Below are 22,763 nucleotides of genomic sequence, written 5' to 3' on the forward strand. Positions count from 1 at the left end.
TAAATTTTCGATACCATATCACATCCGTCAAATGTGTTGGGTGCTATATATAAAGGTTTGTCCCATATACATACATTTAAATATCACTCGATTTGGACAGAATTTGATAGACTTTTACAAAATCTATAGACTCAAAATTTAAGTTGGCTAATGCACTAGGGTGGATCACAATTTTAGTAAAAAAATGTGGCAAACATTTAAATCTGAAGCAATTTTAAGGAAACTTCGCAAAAGTTTATTTATCACTCGATATATATGTAATAGAAGTTTAGGAAAATTAGAAATTTTTACAACTTTTCGACTAAGCAGTGGCGATTTAACAAGGAAAATGTTGGTATTTTGACCATTTTTGTCGAAATCAGAAAAACATATATATGGGACCTAAATCTGAACCGATGTCAACCAAATTTGGCACGTATAGCTACAATGCTAATTCTACTCCCTGTGCAAAATTTCAACTAAATCGGAGTTAAAAATTGGCCTCTGTGGTCATATGAGTGTAAATCGGGCGAAAGCTATATATGGGAGATATATCCAAATCTTAACCGATTTCAATCAAATTTTGCACACTTGACTATACTACTAATTGTAATCCTAGTGCAAAATTTCAACCAAATTCGGCCAAAAATCTGGCTTCTGGGGCCATATAAGTCCATATCGGGCGAAAGATAGTATATATGGGAGCTATATCTAAATCTGAAACGATTTCAATCAAATTTGGCCTGCATAGTTACAATGCTAATTCTACTCCCTGTGCAAAATTTCAACTAAATCGGAGTTAAAAATTGGCCTCTGTGGGCAAATGAGTGTAAATCGGTCGAAAGCTATATATGGGAACTATATCTAAATCTGAACCGATTTGGCTGATATTTTGCAAGTTTTTCGAGACTCATAAAATATTCGGATGTACGGAATTTGAGGAAGATCGGTTGATATACACGCCAATTATGACCAGATCGGTGAAAAATATATATGGCAGCTATATCTAAATCTGAACCGATTTTTCCCAAAATCAATAGGGATCGTCTTTGAGCCTAAACAGGACCTTACACTAAATTTTAGGACAATCTGACTAAAACTGCGAGCTGTACTTTGCACACAAAAATACATCAACAGACAGACAGACGGACAGACAGACAGACCGACATCACTAAATCGACTCAGAATTTAATTCTAAGCCGATCCGTATACTAAAAGGTTGGTCTATGATTACTCCTTATTGGCGTTACATACAAATGCACAAACTTATTATACCCTGTACCACAGTAGAGGTGAAGGGTATAATTACTTGACCGATTCCGCTCAAATTTTATGTCTCAACTACTCTTCTATACACTCAAAAAATTAACACTCTATTTCACTAAAGCCAATTTAACTTTATTTTAGTTCATGGAAATATTATGTTTGGACAAAGTTTCCTTTACTCTAATAATTTTTTGCGTACGTTAGTTAAATGAACAAAAAAACGAGGAAAAAACAAGTAAGGAAAGTCTAAAGTCGGGCGGGGCCGACTATATTATACCCTGCACCACTTTGTAGATCTAAATTTTCGATACCATATCACATCCGTCAAATGTGTTGGGGCTATATATAAAGGTTTGTCCCAAATACATACATTTAAATATCACTCGATCTGGACAGAATTTGATAGACTTCTACAAAATCTATAGACTCAAAATTTAAGTCGGCTAATGCACTAGGGTGGAACACAATGTTAGTAAAAAAATATGGGAAACATTTAAATCTGGAGCAATTTTAAGAAAACTTCGCAAAAGTTTATTTATGATTTATCGCTCGACATATATGCATTAGAAGTTTAGGAAAATTAGAGTCATTTTTACAACTTTTGGACAAAGCAGTGGCGATTTTACAAGGAAAATGTTGGTATTTTGACCATTTTTGTCGAAATCAGAAAAACATATATATGGGAGCTATATCTAAATGTGAACCGATTTCAACCAAATTTGGCACGCATAGCAACAATGCTAATTCTACTCTCTGTGCAAAATTTCAACTATATCGGAGTTAAACATTGGCCTCTGTGGTCATATGAGTGTAAATCGGGCGAAAGCTATATATGGGAGATATATCCAAATCTGAACCGATTTCAACCAAATTTGGCACGCATAGTTACAATGCTAATTCTACTCCCTGTACAAAATTTCAACTAAATCGGAGTTAAAAATTGGCCTCTGTGGTCATATGAGTGTAAATCGGGCGAAAGATATATATGGGAGATATATCTAAATCTGAACCGATTTTGCTGATATTTTGCAAGTTTTTGGAGACTCATAAAATATTCGGATGTACGGAATTTGAGGAAGATCGGTTGATATACACGCCAATTATGACCAGATCGGTGAAAAATATATATGGCAGCTATATCTAAATCTGAACCGATTTTTTCCAAAATCAATAGGGATCGTCTTTGAGCCGAAACAGGACCCTATATAGACTAAGCAGTGGCGATTTAACAAGGAAAATGTTGGTATTTTGACCATTTTTGTCGAAATCAGAAAAACATATATATGGGGGCTATATCTAAATCTGAACCGATTTCAATCAAATTTAGCACATATGACTATACTACCAATTGTACTCCTTGTGCAAAATTTCAAGCTAATCGGGATAAAACTCTGGCTTCTGGGTCCATATAAGTGCATATCGGGCGAAAGATATATATGGGAGCTATATCTAAATCTGAAACGATTTCAATCAAATTTGGCCTGCATAGTTACAATGCTAATTCTACTCCCTGTGCAAAATTTCAACTAAATCGGAGTTAAAAATTGGCCTCTGTGGGCAAATGAGTGTAAATCGGTCGAAAGCTATATATGGGAACTATATCTAAATCTGAACCGATTTGGCTGATACTTTGCAAGTTTTTTGAGACTCATAAAATATTCGGATGTACGGAATTTGAGGAAGATCGGTTGATATACACGCCAATTATGACCAGATCGGTGAAAAATATATATGGCAGCTATATCTAAATCTGAACCGATTTTTCCCAAAATCAATAGGGATCGTCTTTGAGCCTAAACAGGACCTTACACTAAATTTTAGGACAATCTGACTAAAACAGCGAGCTGTACTTTGCACACAAAAATACATCAACAGACAGACAGACGGACAGACAGACAGACCGACATCACTAAATCGACTCAGAATTTAATTCTAAGCCGATCCGTATACTAAAAGGTTGGTCTATGATTACTCCTTATTGGCGTTACATACAAATGCACAAACTTATTATACCCTGTACCACAGTAGAGGTGAAGGGTATAATTACTTGACCGATTCCGCTCAAATTTTATGTCTCAACTACTCTTCTATACACTCAAAAAATTAACACTCTATTTCACTAAAGCCAATTTAACTTTATTTTAGTTCATGGAAATATTATGTTTGGACAAAGTTTCCTTTACTCTAATAATTTTTTGCGTACGTTAGTTAAATGAACAAAAAAACGAGGAAAAAACAAGTAAGGAAAAAACAAGTATTATACCCTGCACCACTTTGTAGATCTAAATTTTCGATACCATATCACATCCGTCAAATGTGTTGGGGCTATATATAAAGGTTTGTCCCAAATACATACATTTAAATATCACTCGATCTGGACAGAATTTGATAGACTTCTACAAAATCTATAGACTCAAAATTTAAGTCGGCTAATGCACTAGGGTGGAACACAATGTTAGTAAAAAAAAATATGGGAAACATTTAAATCTGGAGCAATTTTAATAAAACTTCGCAAAAGTTTATTTATGATTTATCGCTCGACATATATGCATTAGAAGTTTAGGAAAATTAGAGTCATTTTTACAACTTTTGGACAAAGCAGTGGCGATTTTACAAGGAAAATGTTGGTATTTTGACCATTTTTGTCGAAATCAGAAAAACATATATATGGGAGCTATATCTAAATGTGAACCGATTTCAACCAAATTTGGCACGCATAGCAACAATGCTAATTCTACTCTCTGTGCAAAATTTCAACTATATCGGAGTTAAACATTGGCCTCTGTGGTCATATGAGTGTAAATCGGGCGAAAGCTATATATGGGAGATATATCTAAATCTGAACCGATTTTGCTGATATTTTGCAAGTTTTTCGAGACTCATAAAATATTCGGATGTACGGAATTTGAGGAAGATCGGTTGATATACACGCCAATTATGACCAAATCGGTGAAAAATATATATGGCAGCTATATCTAAATCTGAACCGATTTTTGCCAAAATCAATAAGGATCGTCTTTGAGCCGAAACAGGACCCTATACCAAATTTTAGGACAATCGGACTAAAACTGCGAGCTGTACTTTGCACACAAAAATACATCAACAGACAGACGGACAGACAGACGGACATCGCTAAATCGACTCAGAATTTAATTCTAAGCCGATCCGTATACTAAAAGGTTGGTCTATGATTACTCCTTCTTGGCGTTACATAGAAATGCACAAACTTATTATACCCTGTACCACAGTAATGGTGAAGGGTATAAATACACACAAATGAAGCATAAATATTTACTAAATTCGTACTTCTGACAAATTAGTTCATTATTTCTTTAAATTTGTAAATTTTACTACAAATGCGTCCTTCTTGAACTTCGGATGGCACTAAAGAAATTCTGGCAATTTTGAACTCGATTTTTTCCTTCAAACTACAAAATTTTTTATAAAGCTTAGTACTAAGATCACGTTTTCGCACGAAAAACTGTTATAGTCCATATAAAAAAACGTTAGCGCGGAATAAATGCGAAATCTTTGTTTTGAGCATTTTCAGACGCATATTTCTACAACCCTGGAATTTTCGCACGAAAAAATAGGCAAGCATATTATTTCGCAAGTTAACAGCCCTGGGTTTGAGACCCTATTTACGGAGATTTTTTAAGATATACGTTTTTCGCAGCAACGAACTTAGTACTAAGCATAACAAGTGAAAAAATTAATTATGTCTACCAAATTTTCTTGAATTCGTCGAAACATATTTTCTTATGTTTATTATATCGGTGTGATGTCAGCGTTTGTAATACTTTTTAGTTAAAAATTTCTAAAAGTAATCTAAATTTTCTAAAATTAACCAAAATTTTTCTTCCTGGTGGGTTCACTGTTTTTTTTTCAGTGTAGGACTAACTTTGGGCGATAAAATGTTTCATATACATAAAAAAATAAAAAAATATATTGTAGTCACCATGTACTTACTTAAATACACATCGATATAAATATTAAAAATGAAAACCATAAAATTAAAAAAAAAATATTTTCAACAATAATTTATAATAAATATATACTTTATTACTGTTTTCTTTCATTGTTCTAGTAAAACATTTCAGCTATTTTGGTGTTGTATAAAATGCAACATAATTTTTTCAAAATTCCATTTTTGGTACTCTTTCAGATTTTCGAATAAAATCAAATTTCGAAGAAAAAAAAGTATATCGAAAAAAGTCACAAACGCCACTGTTCCCTCTTTCATAGCTCAGGCATAGCTTTAGAGACTTTGTTGTGGCAAATCGTTACACTACTTTCACTAAGTATGCAGCAAGTGGCTATATATTTTGGACTTTAACAAATTACTTTGGAATACATATTTTTTTTTTTTTATTTTTGTATTGAGGATATATGTGTGGATAAATATGGATAAATGTGGATATATATGTGTGTGTGGTAGTCATTGCTTTTATGCGACTTGTATTCTTTCTTATTTCATTTTTTGTTTGCTTTATTAGTTCATTTAGTTACAATGTTTTGCTCTAAATACTTGTTGCTTCACTTTATTTTATTATGCATTATTATTGTTTTTGTTCATATATTAGTTGTAATATATTCATATACCATTGTTTTTTTTTTTTTTTTTTTGGGTTAAAAATATATTTTTAAATAATACAAAAAAATATTAATTATTAATAAAATACTACACAAAAAAATAATATTGTTTTAGTTTTTTTTTGCATTTTTTTTTGTTTTGTTTTGGGTTATTATTTCTATAAAATAAGTTCAAAAAGATCGTTTTTGTTTTGTATTTTGTTTGTTGTTTTGTTTTTTTCTTTCTCCAGTCAAATTGTCCGTAGAGTTAAGTCACAGTCCAGAATGGTCGAATAAAATGGTCTCATTACTAGATCACTAGGTGTTTTGTATGTTTTTTGTTTTTCAATTTTACATACTAGTAAATATATATTTGTTTATGGAAGTGTGTATATATTATTGTTATTATAAATATATACTCGTAACTATTATTATTAAATATGCATGTGTGAGGGTGATTTTGGTTTTTTTGGGATTTTTTGGATTTTTCTTTGTTTGATTTTCGATTAATAGGGATAGAGATTTTTACGTTTCAGTTCCATATCAAGATCAGCCAATTGTTGTAGGAAACCATCATTGGGATGAATATCACGATGCATGCGTACTTTGCGTATGGCATCGACGGCTGACATTTTTCGGCAGATCATCAGATAGGCTAAAACGCATGTTGCAGAACGGGACATGCCAACCAAACAGTGTACCAACACTTTACCTATGGGGAAATTAAAAAAAAATATTAGGATTTATATTTAGTAATTTCTGTATAAGATTTAGCTTATTTTTATAAAAAAAATTAAGGGACCAATTATACTTTAAAAACCACTAACATAGCCATTGAAATAGCCCTTATCCTCATTAAAAATCGACCAAATGAAATTCTACATTTACAATTAAACTTTATATATATATATATATATATATATATATATATATATATATATATATATATATATATATATATATATATATATATATATATATATATATATATATATATATATATATATATATATATATATATATATATATATATATATATATATATATATATATATATATATATATATATATATATATATATATATATATATATATATATATATATATATATATATATATATATATATATATATATATATATATATATATATATATATATATATATATATATATATATATATATATATATTTTCATTTTCTGAGTCAATCTAGCAATGTCCATCCATCTTTTAAAATCACGCTAACTTCCGATCAAAACCAGCTATCGACTTAAAACTTGGCACAAGTAGTTTTTCTTGATGTAGGTTGGAGGGTATTGCAAATGGGCCATTTAAGACCGACCCCCAGATTTTACTTCCGGATACACTAGGAAGTCCAAATTCCATGCGAACCGCTTGAAATTTCGTTCAGATTGTTAGTACCTTAACAACCATGCAAAAAATGGTCCATATGGGTGCATAACGCGCACAAAAAATTTTTTCTGATTCAATCACGAAATTAATTGATCCAATTAATTTTTAATGGAAATGTCTTCAATCACGAAAATAATAGTATCAATCACAGTTTTAATTTGGCATAAAAAATATTTAATTAAAAAATTAATTCATTTGATAATTTCTAATAATTTTTTAATTGAATCAATTAAAAATTAAATTGATGTTGATTCAATTAAAAATTAAATTGATGTTGATTTGTTCAATTAAAAACGAAACTATTTTCAATTACTTTGTTATCCGACTTTGTGTTTTTAGTTTGATTTAAAAAAATTTTTAACTGACCTCCGAGTTTGTTTAAAAAGCTACACGCAAAAAAAAACGTTTGGAAAACGTTTACCGAAAACGTTTTTCTTTTGTTAGAGTTTTTTGAATTGCTTCGAAAAGTATATACTTTTATCACAAAAAAAATTCGTTTGTTACAAAGTGTTAATTTTTTTAATAAAGTTATTTTTGAACCAACAACACAGTCCATTTCGTTTATATCAAACACTGTTCTTTTCTGACTTTAGTTTTTTAATAAGACACATTTTACAGTTCAAAATTTAATATACTACAATGTAATGTTGAACATTTTTTTCGGAAACTTCCTAACATATCTGGAAATATGTAAAAAAAAATAAAAAAAAAAAAACTTTTGTCGAAGCAGGGATCGAACCCACTTTGTTTAATCGGCTCGTGGGCGCCGCAAGCTATGCTATATAAATATAACTTATATAGGTAATTGTCTATTGATGACAATAACGGCGACATAGCTCAGTGGATAGTGTGTTGGCTTACAAATTGCATGGTCCGCGGTTCGATTCTCCGTCCAGGCGAAAGGTAAAAAAATTTATAAAATCGTATAATTTCTTCTACATAGTTTGTATTACAGAAAAAGGTGCAAAGAACTAAAAAACTTCGTGGAAGTGAGAAAGATGTGATGGAAAATGCAATTAGCCAGAAAAAATTTTTTTTTGAGTTAGTCTTTATGAAATTGTTTTTACATCCTGGAAAAGAATAAACGTTTATCACAAAAAGTATATACTTTTCTTCCAAATACACTTCCTTTCAACGAAAAGCAAATGAGAAACGAACTTTGTTTGTCTAAAATTTCGTTTGGGAGGAAAGAATTATTTTTTTGTGTGTATTTATATTAATTTATTTTTTAATTAAAAATAAAAATTTTAAATTTAATTGCATCTTGATTAAAAAGTTTGTTGTATCAATTAATTTATTAATTGAAAAACAATTAAACTTGATATGTTTTTCTGTGCGGGCGAAAGATATAAACAATATTGATGCTATAGGGTGTATTTCTAAGAGTTTGAAATTTAGATAAAACACATGCCAATTTATGGATTGGCAAAAAATTTTATTTGGGAAATAATTTCTTGTCATTTCGGGCATATCGCTGTCACGAGTAGTTTGCACAAAGGTCATTGTAGAGGACCAATTTTTGACCAAATTTTCAAGCATTTGAGGACGTATTCAGTAATGACACGTTGAATATTCGTTTTTAAAGCGACAATCGTTGCTGGTTTATCTACGTAAACTAACCCAGCAAAAAGTGTCGCTAAAATAGTAGTGAAAACGTTCTTTTTGGATCCGGAGGTGATGCTAAATTAGTGCGAAAGCGATGAATTTAACATGGGGTTGTCACAGGACGGATGTCCACCATTTCAACAGCCGTTGCACTGAATTTGCATCACTTCTTAAAGTGTAATGCGAATTCAGTGTTTTCGATGTGAATTAAGAAATATTGTGATATTTTTACTAATAAATAATTTTTAAAAATTTTTATGATTTTGTAATGTATTCTAATGCTTGTCTGAAACGTTTGACATCAAATATTTTCACAATTTCGTACTTTTCCTAGAATTGATTTAGCAGTTTTATCGGCAAAATTTAAATAACTTGTACCATTTTATTAATTCTTAATTTGTTTTTAACCTATTTGAAACAAAAAAAATCCTAATAAAAATATGAGAAAAAAGCGATTTATGAAAAAATTTGCTCGAATGAACTTCCTGTGTAGTTAAAATAAAGAACATCTTTGGTAGTACATTTTAGGAAGTGCTCTTAAAGTCGTGCCTTTAGAATAACTTCCATTTTTATACCCTCCATCATAGGATGGGGGTATATTAACTTTGTCATTCCGTTTGTAACACATCGAAATATTGCTCTAAGACCCCATAAAGTATATATATTCTGGGTCGTGGTGAAATTCTGAGTCGATCTAAGCATGTCCGTCCGTCCGTCCGTCCGTCCGTCTGTTGAAATCACGCTAACTTCCGAACGAAACAAGCTATCGACTTGAAACTTTGCACAAGTAGTTGTTATCGATGTAGGTCGGATGGTATTGAAAATGGGCCATATCGGTCCACTTTTACGTATAGCCCCCATATAAAGGGACCATCAGATTTGGCTTGTGGAGCCTCTAACAGAAGCATATTTCATCCGATCCGGCTGAAATTTGGCACATGGTGTTGGTATATGGTATCTAACAACCATACAAAATATGGTCCACATCGGTCCATAATTATATATAGCCCCCATATAAACCGATCCCCAGATTTGGCTTGCAGAGCCTCAAAGAGAAGAAAATTTCATCCGATCGGGCTGAAATTTGGTACATGATGTTGGTATATGGTCTCTAACAATCATGCAAAAATTGGTCCATATCGGTCCTTAATTATATATAGCCCCCATATAAACCGATCCCCAGATTTGGCTTGTGGAGCCTCTAAGAGAAGCATATTTCATCCGATCCGGCTGAAATTTGGTACATGATGTTGGTATATGGTCTCTAACAATCATGCAAAAATTGGTCCACATCGGTCCATAATTATATATAGCCCCCATATAAACCGATCCCCAGATTTGGCTTGCGGAGCCTCAAAGAGAAGCAAATTTCATCCGATCCGGCTGAAATTCGGTACATGATGTTGGTATATGGTCTCTAACAACCATGCAAAAATTGGTCCACATCGGTCCATAATTATATATAGACCCCATATAAACCGATCTCCAGATTTGGCTTGCGAAGCCTCAAATAGAAGCAAATTTCATCCAATCCGGTTGTTATTTGGAACATGGTGTTAGTATATGATCTTTAACAAGCGTGCCAGAATTGGTCCATATCGGTCCATAATTATATATAGCCCCCATATAAAACGTTCTCCAGATTTGACCTCCGGAGCCTCTTGGAGGAGCAAAATTCATCCGATCCGGTTCAAATTGGGAACGTGGTGTTAGTATATGGTCGCTAATAACCATACCAAAATTGGTCCAATCACACAAAAAGTTTCTACGCAATCCATGATGGAGGGTACATAAGCTTCGGCCTGGCCGAACTTACGGCCGTATATACTTGTTATTTTTGTAGGGAATGACTTCAGGTATCCCCACAAAAAATAATCGAGTAGCGTAAAATCACACAAACGCGGAGGCAAATTCACCAGTCCATTTCATGAAATAATGTTGTGGTTGAAATGTTCTTTCAATAAATCCCTTTTTCGACCGCAGTACCATCCTCTTGAAACCACATTTCGTTTACATCCATATCTTGGAGTTTTAGCAACAAAAATTCCATTATCAATGAATTCTGTATTCTGTATCGATATCCATTCAGGGTGTGTTCAAACAAAAATTTGTTTGCACTGCGCAAACATATTATAGCACTTAGACTAACTAGTCTTAGTGAGCCTGAAACTTAGTCATGCTACCACTTTAACCTTTAAGAGTGATTTCAACACACGCACCCTCAAAAATCAGTTGTGTAACATCCCCACGGGAAATGGATCAACCACGGAACCGGATCAACAGAGGCACTCCTCAAGGAGTAGTTCTATCACCTCTTCTTTGGAATGTTGCTATAAACGACTTTCTGGTTTCCCTAGAAAAAGAAAGGATACAAGTGGTGGCATACGCAGATGATGTGGCGCTAGCAGTCAGGGGAAAATTCCCATCAACAGTTAAAGATATTATACAGAGAGCCCTCCGGATGACTGAGAAATGGGCGAAATATAATGATCTTGGGGTAAATCCTGCAAAGACAGAACTAGTCATGTACTGCAAGGATCGCAAAACTCCCACGGCTAGGCCCATTTTTTAAGGGGGTATTGAAATTCCCTTTAGTGAGTGTGCAAAATACCTTGGCGTTATTTTGGACAGGAAGCTGAACGTTAAGCTTAATATTGAAGAAAGGGCGAGGAAAGCAACGGTAGCTTTATACCCGTGCAAAAAGGCAATAGGGAAAAAGTGGAGACTAAAACCAAAAATTGTGCATTGGCTATACAGGGCAGTGGTTAGACCTATAATGCTATATTGTTGTAGTCTGGTGGCCGGCACATCACCAGCCGACAAGTTTAGACAAAGTTCAGCGTATGGCGTGCTTGTGTATCTCAAGCGCATTCAGCAAGACAGGAACAAATTCCCTTAATGTCATACTGCATATATTGTCTTCAGACATTTTGGTCAAACAGTCAGCTGCAACAACGGCTGTGCGGTTGCGCGAGCTATCGCTGTAGTCGGAAAAAAGTTACGGTCACAGTTCGGTCCTCAAAATAATGCCAAATGTATCTAACGTAGTGGATTACACTTTGGCGAGACCACTTTTCGACAAAAAGTTTGAGACTCTAATTCCCAACAGTGAGGCGTGGTGTACACGGACCCCGGGGAATAAAAGATATATAGATTTCTACACCGATGGCTCCAAATTGGATGGCCAAGTGGTTTTCGGAGTTTATTCTAAAGATCTGGAACTTCGAATAGCGAAAAGATTACCTAATCACTGTAGTGTTTTTCAGGCTGAAATATTAGCAATAAGAGAAGTGGTGAATTGGCTGAGAAGTAATGCTCCAAGCAATATTGGCATTAATTTATACTCAGACAGTCAACCTGCAATAAAATCCTTGGACTCTGTGTTCCTCAACTCGAAAACGGCCACCGACTGTCGCAAATCTCTCAATGAGATGGCTGAGTAGTACAATATTCACCTAATATGGGTGCCTGGCAAGGCTAGGAACTACCTTACATATTCCAGGGGAACTAGAATCTGTTGGTACACCCAGAAAAAAGTGCCTTCGAAACTAAAGGAAAAAAATTTCATCAATATAGTTTATCCATTTTATTTCCATCAAGGTAAATTTTTGTGAAAAATAATAAAATTTACTCGTTTCAGTAAAAAAATCCTAAACTGTAAGCAGTTAGGAATAGTTCATTAACTAGAATAAGGCATGGAATTTTACTCATACTATTTTCTTCGCTGGGTATAAGAATTTACTACTGAAAAATAAAATTTTATTCACCGATAACAAAGCATTCGTAAAAATAAACAAAAACCGAACTAAAACCAAGTTTCCTCAAAATTAGTAAAATTTCTTATAAAATGATAATTGCGACTTCCTTTATAAAGGGTGATTCTTTTGAGGTTAGGATTTTCATGCATTAGTATTTGACAGATCACGTGGGATTTCAGACATGGTGTCAAAGAGAAAGATGCTCAGTATGCTTTGACATTTCATCATGAATACACTTACTAACGAGCCTCAACGTCGAATTTTCAGTGAATGGGCCCTAGAAAAGTTGGCAGAAAATCCGCTTTTTTATCGACAAATTTTGTTCAGCGATGAGGCTCATTTCTGGTTGAATGGCTACGTAAATAAGCAAAATTGCCGCATTTGGAGTGAAGAGCAACCAGAAGCCGTTCAAGAACTGCCCATGCATCCCGAAAAATGCACTGTTTGGTGTGGTTTGTACGCTGGTGGAATCATTGGACCGTATTTTTTCAAAGATGCTGTTGGACGCAACGTTACGGTGAATGGCGATCGCTATCGTTCGATGCTAACAAACTTTTTGTTGCCAAAAATGGAAGAACTGAACTTGGTTGACATGTGGTTTCAACAAGATGGCGCTACATGCCACACAGCTCGCGATTCTATGGCCATTTTGAGGGAAAACTTCGGAGAACAATTCATCTCAAGAAATGGACCGGTAAGTTGGCCACCAAGATCATGCGATTTGACGCCTTTAGACTATTTTTTGTGGGGCTACGTCAAGTCTAAAGTCTACAGAAATAAGCCAGCAACTATTCCAGCTTTGGAAGACAACATTTCCGAAGAAATTCGGGCTATTCCGGCCGAAATGCTCGAAAAAGTTGCCCAAAATTGGACTTTCCGAATGGACCACCTAAGACGCAGCCGCGGTCAACATTTAAATGAAATTATCTTCAAAAAGTAAATGTCATGGACCAATCTAACGTTTCAAATAAAGAACCGATGAGATTTTGCAAATTTTATGCGTTTTTTTTTAAAAAAAAAGTTATCAAGCTCTTAACAAATCACCCTTTAATAGAAAGTTTTTCATACATACGAACAACACTTGGCATAGAAAAATATTTTAGTTCATTCGTACTAAGAAGTATGCAATCCTTTCAAAACTTAAGGAAACACACTTGTTAGAATATAGGAAATTTTCCTAAATTTCTATTGTCTACCTGTAATCGATACCTGTCATCGTAATCGATGTGTTTGCGCATGGGTGTAATCGATATATTTGCGCGTCGGTTGTTTTTTAGTTGGAATCGCGTTGTTTTGGTATACGGAGAGATTGTTAAAAAATAATATGGTAAAATAATATAATAAATAACAAATAAAATATATAAAATATTTGTTATTTTAAATTAGTGAGAAAAATTTTCGTTTTTTTTAAATAAATCTATCAATGTTCGTGATAGTGTATAAAGAAAGAAAACACCAGCAGAATAACAACCCTTTCATTTGTCTTCATTTTGGAATCTTCAATTATCAGGTAATATTCAGTGACGCTAACCTTTTGCAACAAAAATGTTTTATGATTTTTTATATTTGTAGGTATTGAAATTGTAAAAGGAGGACAAAATCGTTAGGCAGCAACTTATTAAAAGTGAAAAGTACAAGAAGAAGAAAACGTGCGTTTTACAGTTGATAATATCACACGGAAATTGGAAATAGTGGAATAATAAACTAATATTTCAAAGAGATTCGATGCTGTTGATTCTTAATAAATATATTCAATATATTAATAAAACATGTCTTTTATTGAAGATAAAATTGCTTATAGAAATAAATAAAATTGTATTTAAAAACGAAGGTAAGCAGTTCTAATTATGAAGTAAAAGTTTCACCACAAATGTGTAAGATTTTTCGAAATGAATGAAAAAATTTCAATAAAATCATTCCATATATGAATTCAAATTAGTTAAATTTTTTCATTCTGTAGTATAGTGGTACATAAATATAGGAAAATGTTAACTAATATATGGAATACATTATTCCTAATTTCTACGAAAATCACATCGTTCAAACAAATAAAAATGGCTTTGGCGCTATACGAAGTTCAACTTTCTTCACAATGAGTTCATTTTAACTTAAAGAAGGGGTCACTTTTTTCTGGGTGTATGCCTCTGACAACCTGCAAGCTCTTACTGTGTGAGAAGGCCGTCATGATGGCAAATGTTCGATGGGAGAATTGCAAAGGTTGTAACGACACCAAGCAAATATGGCCCCATTTAAACTTAAACCGCACACTAGATATGCTAGTGTTCTCGAGACGCCAGATATCACTCCTGATATCTGCTATAACGGGTCGCTGCCTGATAGGCGATTTTGCAAAAACTATTGGTGCGAAGTATAATAATCTTGTGTGAGTGGCCTGCATTTTGTGTAAGGCGTAAGCAAATTTTAGGGGCATATAGCTTCAGATTACTTGCGGACCTGGAAAACGTTAACTTAAGCAGTCTGTTAATGTTTTCGGAACAATCTGGTTTGTTCAACAGAAGAAAATAATCGAGAAGGTTCAGCGGTTAAAACTAGAAGTGCCCATATGTAATAGGTACTTTATGTTAATGTGGTATCACAATGGGCTGAATAGTCTAAGTGAGCCTGAATCTTAATCGGGCTGCCACTTTAACCTAGCCTAGGCTATTTCTAAATTAATATATGTTTGCATCCAAGCATAAAATATTTACAAACATTTTATGTCCCAAACATATTATGTTGTAACATATTAACATATATGTCCAAAACATGTTATTCCAATTTTGTGAACATTTTATGCTTGCACTTAAAAATATTGTGTTAAACAATTTGAGTTCCAAACATATAATTTTTACACCCAAACATATGAAAAACAGTCTTTTTCGTCCGTGAGGGCAGACTTATCAAGATCGGCTCAGAATATTACCAAGAATTCTAGATTAAAAAAATACGGGGGCATATAATAAATAAATGGCCTGATATTAAGTAATAACGCCGTTTCCTTAAAATTCCAGATCTGAGTTTATTTATAGATTATTTCTTTAAATCGAAAAAAGTTTAAGTTTACATTAATATATATTCCCCTGTCTAGTTTACGAATTCGCAAAAAATTTTGATTTGCCAATAAACCGTCAACCGATAAGTCTTTAGACATGACATTTTTACAATTATTTTTTTTTCGATAGCAACAGTTTGTGAAAATTTCGAATTTTATATTGTAGCGGTTCGAAAAATAATGGTTTTTGCGATTCGTAAACCAGAACAGGGGGGATTGACTTTACTTCAAAGTCATTCGACAGTGAAAATATCCGCATATAAGAAATGAATACACTATGTTAAATGTAAAAATAATTACATTAAAAATAATCTTAAATCTATTCATACTTTACCTCCGCTACTAATGGCACTGTCGATGAATTTGGCCGCCACATAGAAATACCGCGAAATATCTGTTGTGGGTGCATCAACCATTGGGAAGCCCATGTATCTGAAATAAGTATCTTTGTTGTTTCTTCTATTCTCGCATATATTTGTTTTTGGTAATTCAATTTTCAATACACAAATTCAAAATGGTTTTCACAAATGATTTTTTTTTCACACCAAATGTTAATGTGCATAATGGTGGCGTAAATTTTGACAAGAAATTATTTAAATTACCAATTCAAATGCAATATTCACATGGCAAATGAATCGAATAAATTAAATGCCAAATATAAAAATCATTATGAATTTGAGTGCGGATGGTAAAGAATTGTGTCAATGGTTGGTGGGTGGGTGAGAGCAGCAGCACGCGAATTTTTGTAAATAAAAATAAATTTAGAAATAAATTAATAACAACAAAACGAAAATGGATAAATATTTGACAATAGTTTTTGAGTATATCCTTCTATAATGATTTTGGATGAACCTTAGAGACGGGAAATTAGTGAGAAGAATTGCTATTATATGGCATAAGCTTTTTCACATGTTGTAGATTTATACCCAAATATTCGAAAGCGCATGAGAGAGAAAGTTTATTTTTAGATTCAGGCCATAAAGAAGAAATTTCCACCTTCTACCGGATCGAAATTTCGACTTCTAGAAGCTCAACAAGTCAAATTGGAGGATCGACTTATATGGAGACCATACCAAAAACTGGATTGATATACTTACTATATCTTCGCACTTCGTTGCCAAAGTTGAGAACGATATTTAAAGGTTGTAGCATGATTGAACAGACAGACTGACAGACAAATATCTAGCTAGAGAGACAGACATTGTTAGATCGCCTTGGAATTTCACACTGATCAAATATATATTTTATTTGGTCTGGAATCGACATTTCAGTGTGTTACCACGAATGCAATATTCACACCACCATACTAACATTATCATTCTGTATCACATTGAAATATTGGTCTCAGACCCTATAAAGTATATATATTCTGGGTCTGGGTGAAATCTATCTAGTGATGTCCGTCCATCCATTCGTCCGTCCGTCTGTTGAAATCACCGGGAAAATTTCACCAAAAACTACCAAACAAAAAATATTATTTTGCAAAAAATTTTTTCTTCAGAAAGTTTTGTAAATTTTTTTTTTTTTTTTTGGATAGAAAATTTTGTCAACATTTTATTTTGTTTTTTGTAAAAATAGAAAATGTTGTCAACATTTTATTTCTATAGAAAATTTATGAAGTACCTCTTAGTTGGAGAGGAATATTTCGCAAAATCTACCAAAACATCATAAATTCTACCAATCTTCCAATGAGTAGGTTAGGTGGCAGACCGATGTATCAGGCTCACTTAGACTATTCAGTCCATCGTGATAGAAAGAGTAAAAAAACTTCCAATTTTGGTTTAATTCTACTAACTGTGGAAACCGTGATTGCAAATGAGTTATTTGGCCCTCTATTATTCTGCGAAAATTGGTTCATGTCGGTTCTATACAAAACGATCAAGAGCTAAGGAGGCAAGCCTTTTTTCAACATCAAAGTAATTCGATTGTGAACGGTAGTCATTATTAGAACTGAACAAATCGGATAAAAATTGTGGTTTCAATTGGGCGATCGGTCCACACCAAATTTTGCATATCTCCTTATGGATCGAAAAAAAAAGATCTCTGGATTTGCAATTTCGAGTAAATCGTATAGGTTAGGTGGCAGCCCGATGCATCAGGCTCACTTAGACTATTCAGTCCATTGTGATACCACAGTGGTGAACTTCTCTCTTATCACTGAGTGCTGCCCGATTCCATGGCAAGTAAATCGTATAAATATTGTTGTTACCATTTGAGGTGTGCATCTGCGTACTATTTTACTCACGGACACTCACAACGGAAAAACCTTACTCATGCACGGTATTGTTTGGTAGGACTCACGCACGCTCACGAAAAGAAAGTTTGTACTCACGCACGGAAATCTCGTGATTCAGGAAAAATACCGTGACTCACGAAAAACATCGTGACTCGCGAATAATTTTTTGAGTAATTTACCTTAGCGACCTGTCTGAAAACATGAGCATCTTTTCAATTACGTGACTCACGACAATTTCGTGCAGCCCTTTAGTTCCCATGCTCTCAGGAAGTCAAATTGGGAAATCGGTCTAAATGAAGAATATATCAACACATAGACTGATATATACAAAATTTGGCATAACTCTTTAAGGACCTAAAATACCTCTAGATCTTAAATTTCAAGCAAATCTAAGAACTTCGGCCCGATTTAGAATATGTATACTTTATATAGTCTGGAACATATTTTGATATGATCCAAACAGAATGGTAGATTTACTTGTTTTGGGTGTAAATATATTAATAAAATTTTTGTAATTAAAATATTAATAGAAGTTGGAAAAATATTCAGTCAAAAATTTAATTGATTTAATAAATTTTGTAAAAAAAAAAACAATTGGACCAATTGATTTTTTAATTGAATCAATTTTATTGGTTTGTTGTGGCTTTATTAAAACTTTGACTGACATAGCCAACATTGCCAACACTGAGAGTACATTGTGATACCACCACTGTATGTCACAATGGCTGTTGATATATTTATCCTACTCCATATTCAATCTTAACCTGCGGACGAAAACTGTTCTGAGAAAAAATTGTAGAAGTACATCTCCATTTTTGAAGCCTGTAACATAATTACAACAGAGAGTTATAGACACATTTCTATATCGTCTTAAAATTTCAGCCATATTAAAAATATATCTAGAGTTATTTAAAGGGTCGGAGAAACGATCCACATTTTCCTATGTGTATGTAACCCTTGACCGTATCAAATAGAGGTCTGCATCGAATAACTTTTCACTACATGTATGCAATTCGCCGTCGAATATAGTACATCTTTCTTCTTTCTCTCAGAGCGCAAATAGTGAAGTGAAGAGAACACTTGCTTGTCAAATACCACCAAGTACTTATCCGAAACAATATGTGTTCCGAAAAAAAGGAACAATAAAAATGCAGTTACTTGAGAAAAAGTACAACATGGATTCTCTTCACTTCACGTGGTACCACAAGTATTTCTCAGTTATGTACGAAGCAAAACTTTCCATTATTATTAATCATAGATATGTATGTATGTCACATATTTCATATATTTATGTATGTCACACACTTACCTTAACGTTTGCCGTTCTTTATAACAAACCGAAACATATATTATGGAGAGTAACTGTTTTTTTTTTTGTATTTCTGAAACTGCACGTGGTACATGGAGTACTCTATGAAGTTTTGTTCTCGCAACATATTCGACGTGATCACTCTGAGTACACTTCAATAAGAGAGAAAGAGGAATATGTGTTTGTTGGTAGTGAAGACATAAGAGTAGCAACAAGAAGTTACTCGTGGCTTTTGGTGTTCATTAAAATGTGTACCAATTGTTTTGCGACTCTCTCAAATAGATGTACTCATGTAGCAAGTACACGTGTACTCTACATTTACAAATGGAATTGTGCAGACCTCTAGTATCAAACCAAACAAATTTATACTTAACTAAAAAAGAAGGAACCCCAAAACTAATGTCACTACATGAAATTAAAAATTCTAAAAAAAAATCCAACATTTTTTCCACGAAATTAAATGCATTTATGTTACACATGAATTAATGACAAATGAATAATGAGATGTCATAAAATTTTAGGGACACTCACATCAAAAAAAAAAAAAAACATACCTTATACTTGGCATATCACGATAATAGCTGTGTCCTGTATCTACCTGGCCATAGCGACAACCCTCGGCTGCATTCAAGACATGTGTAATACCTTTCATGCGCAGGAAAGTCTTATTTTTAGCTGATGCTCTATACGAAGACATTGAAAAGATTTAATTATGGCAAATGAAAACAAAAATTACAATTCACTCTGATGTTCATTAACTTACGCATCACCAATGTAGATACCAGGATAGACTTCATCACAGTCAACTTCGTGTAGGGCACACTCTGACCTTAAAACGCCTGCCATGCATGGTGTCATCGAATAATGTAGTACCCGTTGCAATTGGCGTCCTGTGGTATGTTCGCTGGAGGAGCCGGCCGCTTCCAGACGACTGGGCGACTGTAAAGATATGAAATGAATGTATACATCGTTAAAGTAATATAGATACACAGGGAAAATTATAACGAAAATTGTTTAGTTTAATGACATTTCTTATTGCTGATATTTATTTCATTCGAACATGCAATTAAGTATGAAAAAATAAAAATAAAATACAAAGGCATATTAGTACTTAAGGCTTTCTAGCCCAACAAGTATATATTCGGCCGGGCCGAATCTTAAATACCCACCACTATGAATCAAATATAATAGTTTCCTTTGAAAATTTCAAGGGGGTTTGATGACAGATATTTTCCAGATCAGTTCAACCAGTACGCTTCCCACAGATAAATGTAAAGATTTTACCTATGAAGACTAGATCAGATTCTGAGTTTATAAGAACCATTTTTTGTTTGAGTTTTAGAGGAATCATAAACATCTCTTGTAAGTACAAGAAAATGATGAAATAACGCCTAGATTTGAAATCTAAAATCTGTGAATTTTCATCCCAATTATTTAAATGACTACGAGAAGTAAAATCTGGAAATTTTGCATTCAGTTTCAAGCAATTTTCATGATCAGTGCGCCTTCTATACCCTCAATAAATGAAATCGGTCTATATGGAGGCCTTACCAAATGGACCGATAGAACTAAATCATTTACACTTTGTTATGGGTCTAAAATGCCAGTATATTTTCAATTTGTGGCAAATCGGATAAAAACCACAATTTCTAGAAACCCTAGGAGTTAAATCGGGAGTTCGGTGTAATGGGGGCTATACCAAAACATGGAAGGATACACACAGTATTCAGCACATTTAATTGTAGTTCTAGAATCTAGACCCCAAATCGGAGGGCCGGTTTATAAGGGGGGCTATATCAAAAACTGTACCGATACTCAATATATTCGGCACACCCCTTTATGGTCCTAGAATACCTCTAGATTTCCAATTTCAGGCAAATTGGGTAAAAAATACGGGTTCTAGAAGCCCAAGAAGTAAAATCGGGAGATCGGTATATATGGGGGCTATATCAAAACATGGACCGATAATCCCCATTTTCGGCACATCTCTTTATTTTCCTAGAATACCTCTAGATTTCCAATTTCAGGCAAATTGGGTAAAAACTACGGATTCTAGAAGACCAAGAAGTAAATTCGGGAGATCGGTCTATATGGTGGCTATATCAAAACATGGACCGGTACTCACCATTTTCGGAACATGTCTTTGGGGTCCCAGAGTACCTCTAGATTTCAAATTTCAGGTAAATTGGACTGAAACTACGGATTATAGAAGCCCATGAAGTAAAATCGGGAGATCAGTCTATATGGGGGCTATATCAAAACATGGACCGATACACCCCATTTTCGGCACACCTCTTTATGGTCCTAGAATACCTCTAGATATCCAATTTCAGGCAAATCGTATATAAAATACACTTTCTAGATCCAAGAAGCAAAATCGGGAAATCGGTCCATATAGGAGCTATACCAAAACATGGACCGATAGGCACCATTTTCGGTACACATTTTGATGGTCATAAAATACCTCCAGATTTCCAATTTCAGGAAAATTGGATAAAAACTACAGTTTTTATAAGCCCAAGACCCCAAATCGGGAGGTCGGTTTATATAGGGACTATATCAAAACTTGGACCGATATAGCCCATCTTCGAACTTGACCTGTCTGCAAACAAAAGACGAATCTGTGCCAAATTACAGGATGCTAGCGCCATTATTGAAGGCTGTAGTGTGATTACAACCGACAGACAGACGGACATGCTTATATCGACTTAGTATGTCTCCCTGATCAAAAATATATATATACTTTATATAGTCGGAAATCGATATTTCGGTGTGTTTCAAATTCACGTTTTTCCGCGAAATGTATTTTTACAAATTATAAGTCAAGTCTATACTCCTTGCCAACATTTCAAAGTTCGATTTTATCCCTATCACTACCAATGACTCTTTAGTGACACTAACATATAACAACCCCCAAGTCTGATGCGAAATAGGCCCACCTCAGTAATGCTGGCGACATTTCTGAGGGTTTCAAAGCTTCTCTAAGTGGTTCCACTGCAATGTGGAGCTCGGCTATAAAAAGGAGGTCCCTTGTCATTGAGCTTAACATGGAATCGGGCAGCAGTCAGTGATAAGAGAGAAGTTCACCAATCTGGTATCACAATGGACTGAATAGTCTAAGTGAGCCTGATACATCGGGCTGCCACCTAACCTAACAAAACCTAACCTATGTCCGTCTATCTGTCTGTTTGTCTTTTGTAATCACGCTACAGTCTTCAATAATGAAGCAATCGTGTTGAAATTTTGCACAAACTTGCCTTTTGTCTGCAGGCAGATCAAGTTCGAAGATGGGCTATATCGGTCCAGGTTTTGATATAGTCCCCATATAAACCGACCTCCCGATTTGAGGTCTTGGGCTTATACAAACCGTAGTGTTTATCCAATTTGCCCGAAATTGGAAATCTAGTGGTATTTTAGGACCATTAAGAGGTGTGCCGAAAATAGTGATTATCGGTCCATGTTTTGGTATAGCCCCCATATAGACCGATCTCCCGATATTACTTCTTGAGCTTCTAGAGTCCGTAGTTTTTATCCAATTTGTCTGAAATTGGAAATCTAGAGATATTTTAGGACC

At 33.9% G+C, this 22,763-nt stretch overlaps 1 protein-coding gene across 9 annotated transcripts in view; it reads right to left on the reverse strand.

Annotated features, from left to right (window-relative positions):
• Nucleotides 1-5,272: 5,272 nt before the first annotated feature.
• LOC142228161 (dual specificity protein phosphatase 13B) overlaps nucleotides 5,273-22,763 on the reverse strand; it is an 83,689-nt gene continuing 66,198 nt past the window's right edge. For 8 of the 9 annotated variants that reach the window (XM_075298506.1, XM_075298503.1, XM_075298502.1 and 5 more), the window contains 4 exons: nucleotides 19,953-20,128; nucleotides 19,744-19,872; nucleotides 15,979-16,103; nucleotides 5,273-6,529 (listed from right to left, as the gene is read on the reverse strand). In XM_075298506.1, the coding sequence (XP_075154621.1) occupies nucleotides 6,324-6,529; nucleotides 15,979-16,103; nucleotides 19,744-19,872; nucleotides 19,953-20,128 (636 nt within the window). In that variant the 3' untranslated portion in view covers nucleotides 5,273-6,323. The remainder of the gene's footprint in view (nucleotides 6,530-15,978; nucleotides 16,104-19,743; nucleotides 19,873-19,952; nucleotides 20,129-22,763) is intronic. The other variant, XM_075298498.1, reaches the window with a different exon arrangement.

The sequence above is a fragment of the Haematobia irritans genome, chromosome 3, assembly GCF_050003625.1.
Source record: "Haematobia irritans isolate KBUSLIRL chromosome 3, ASM5000362v1, whole genome shotgun sequence".
Lineage (NCBI taxonomy): Eukaryota > Metazoa > Arthropoda > Insecta > Diptera > Muscidae > Haematobia > Haematobia irritans.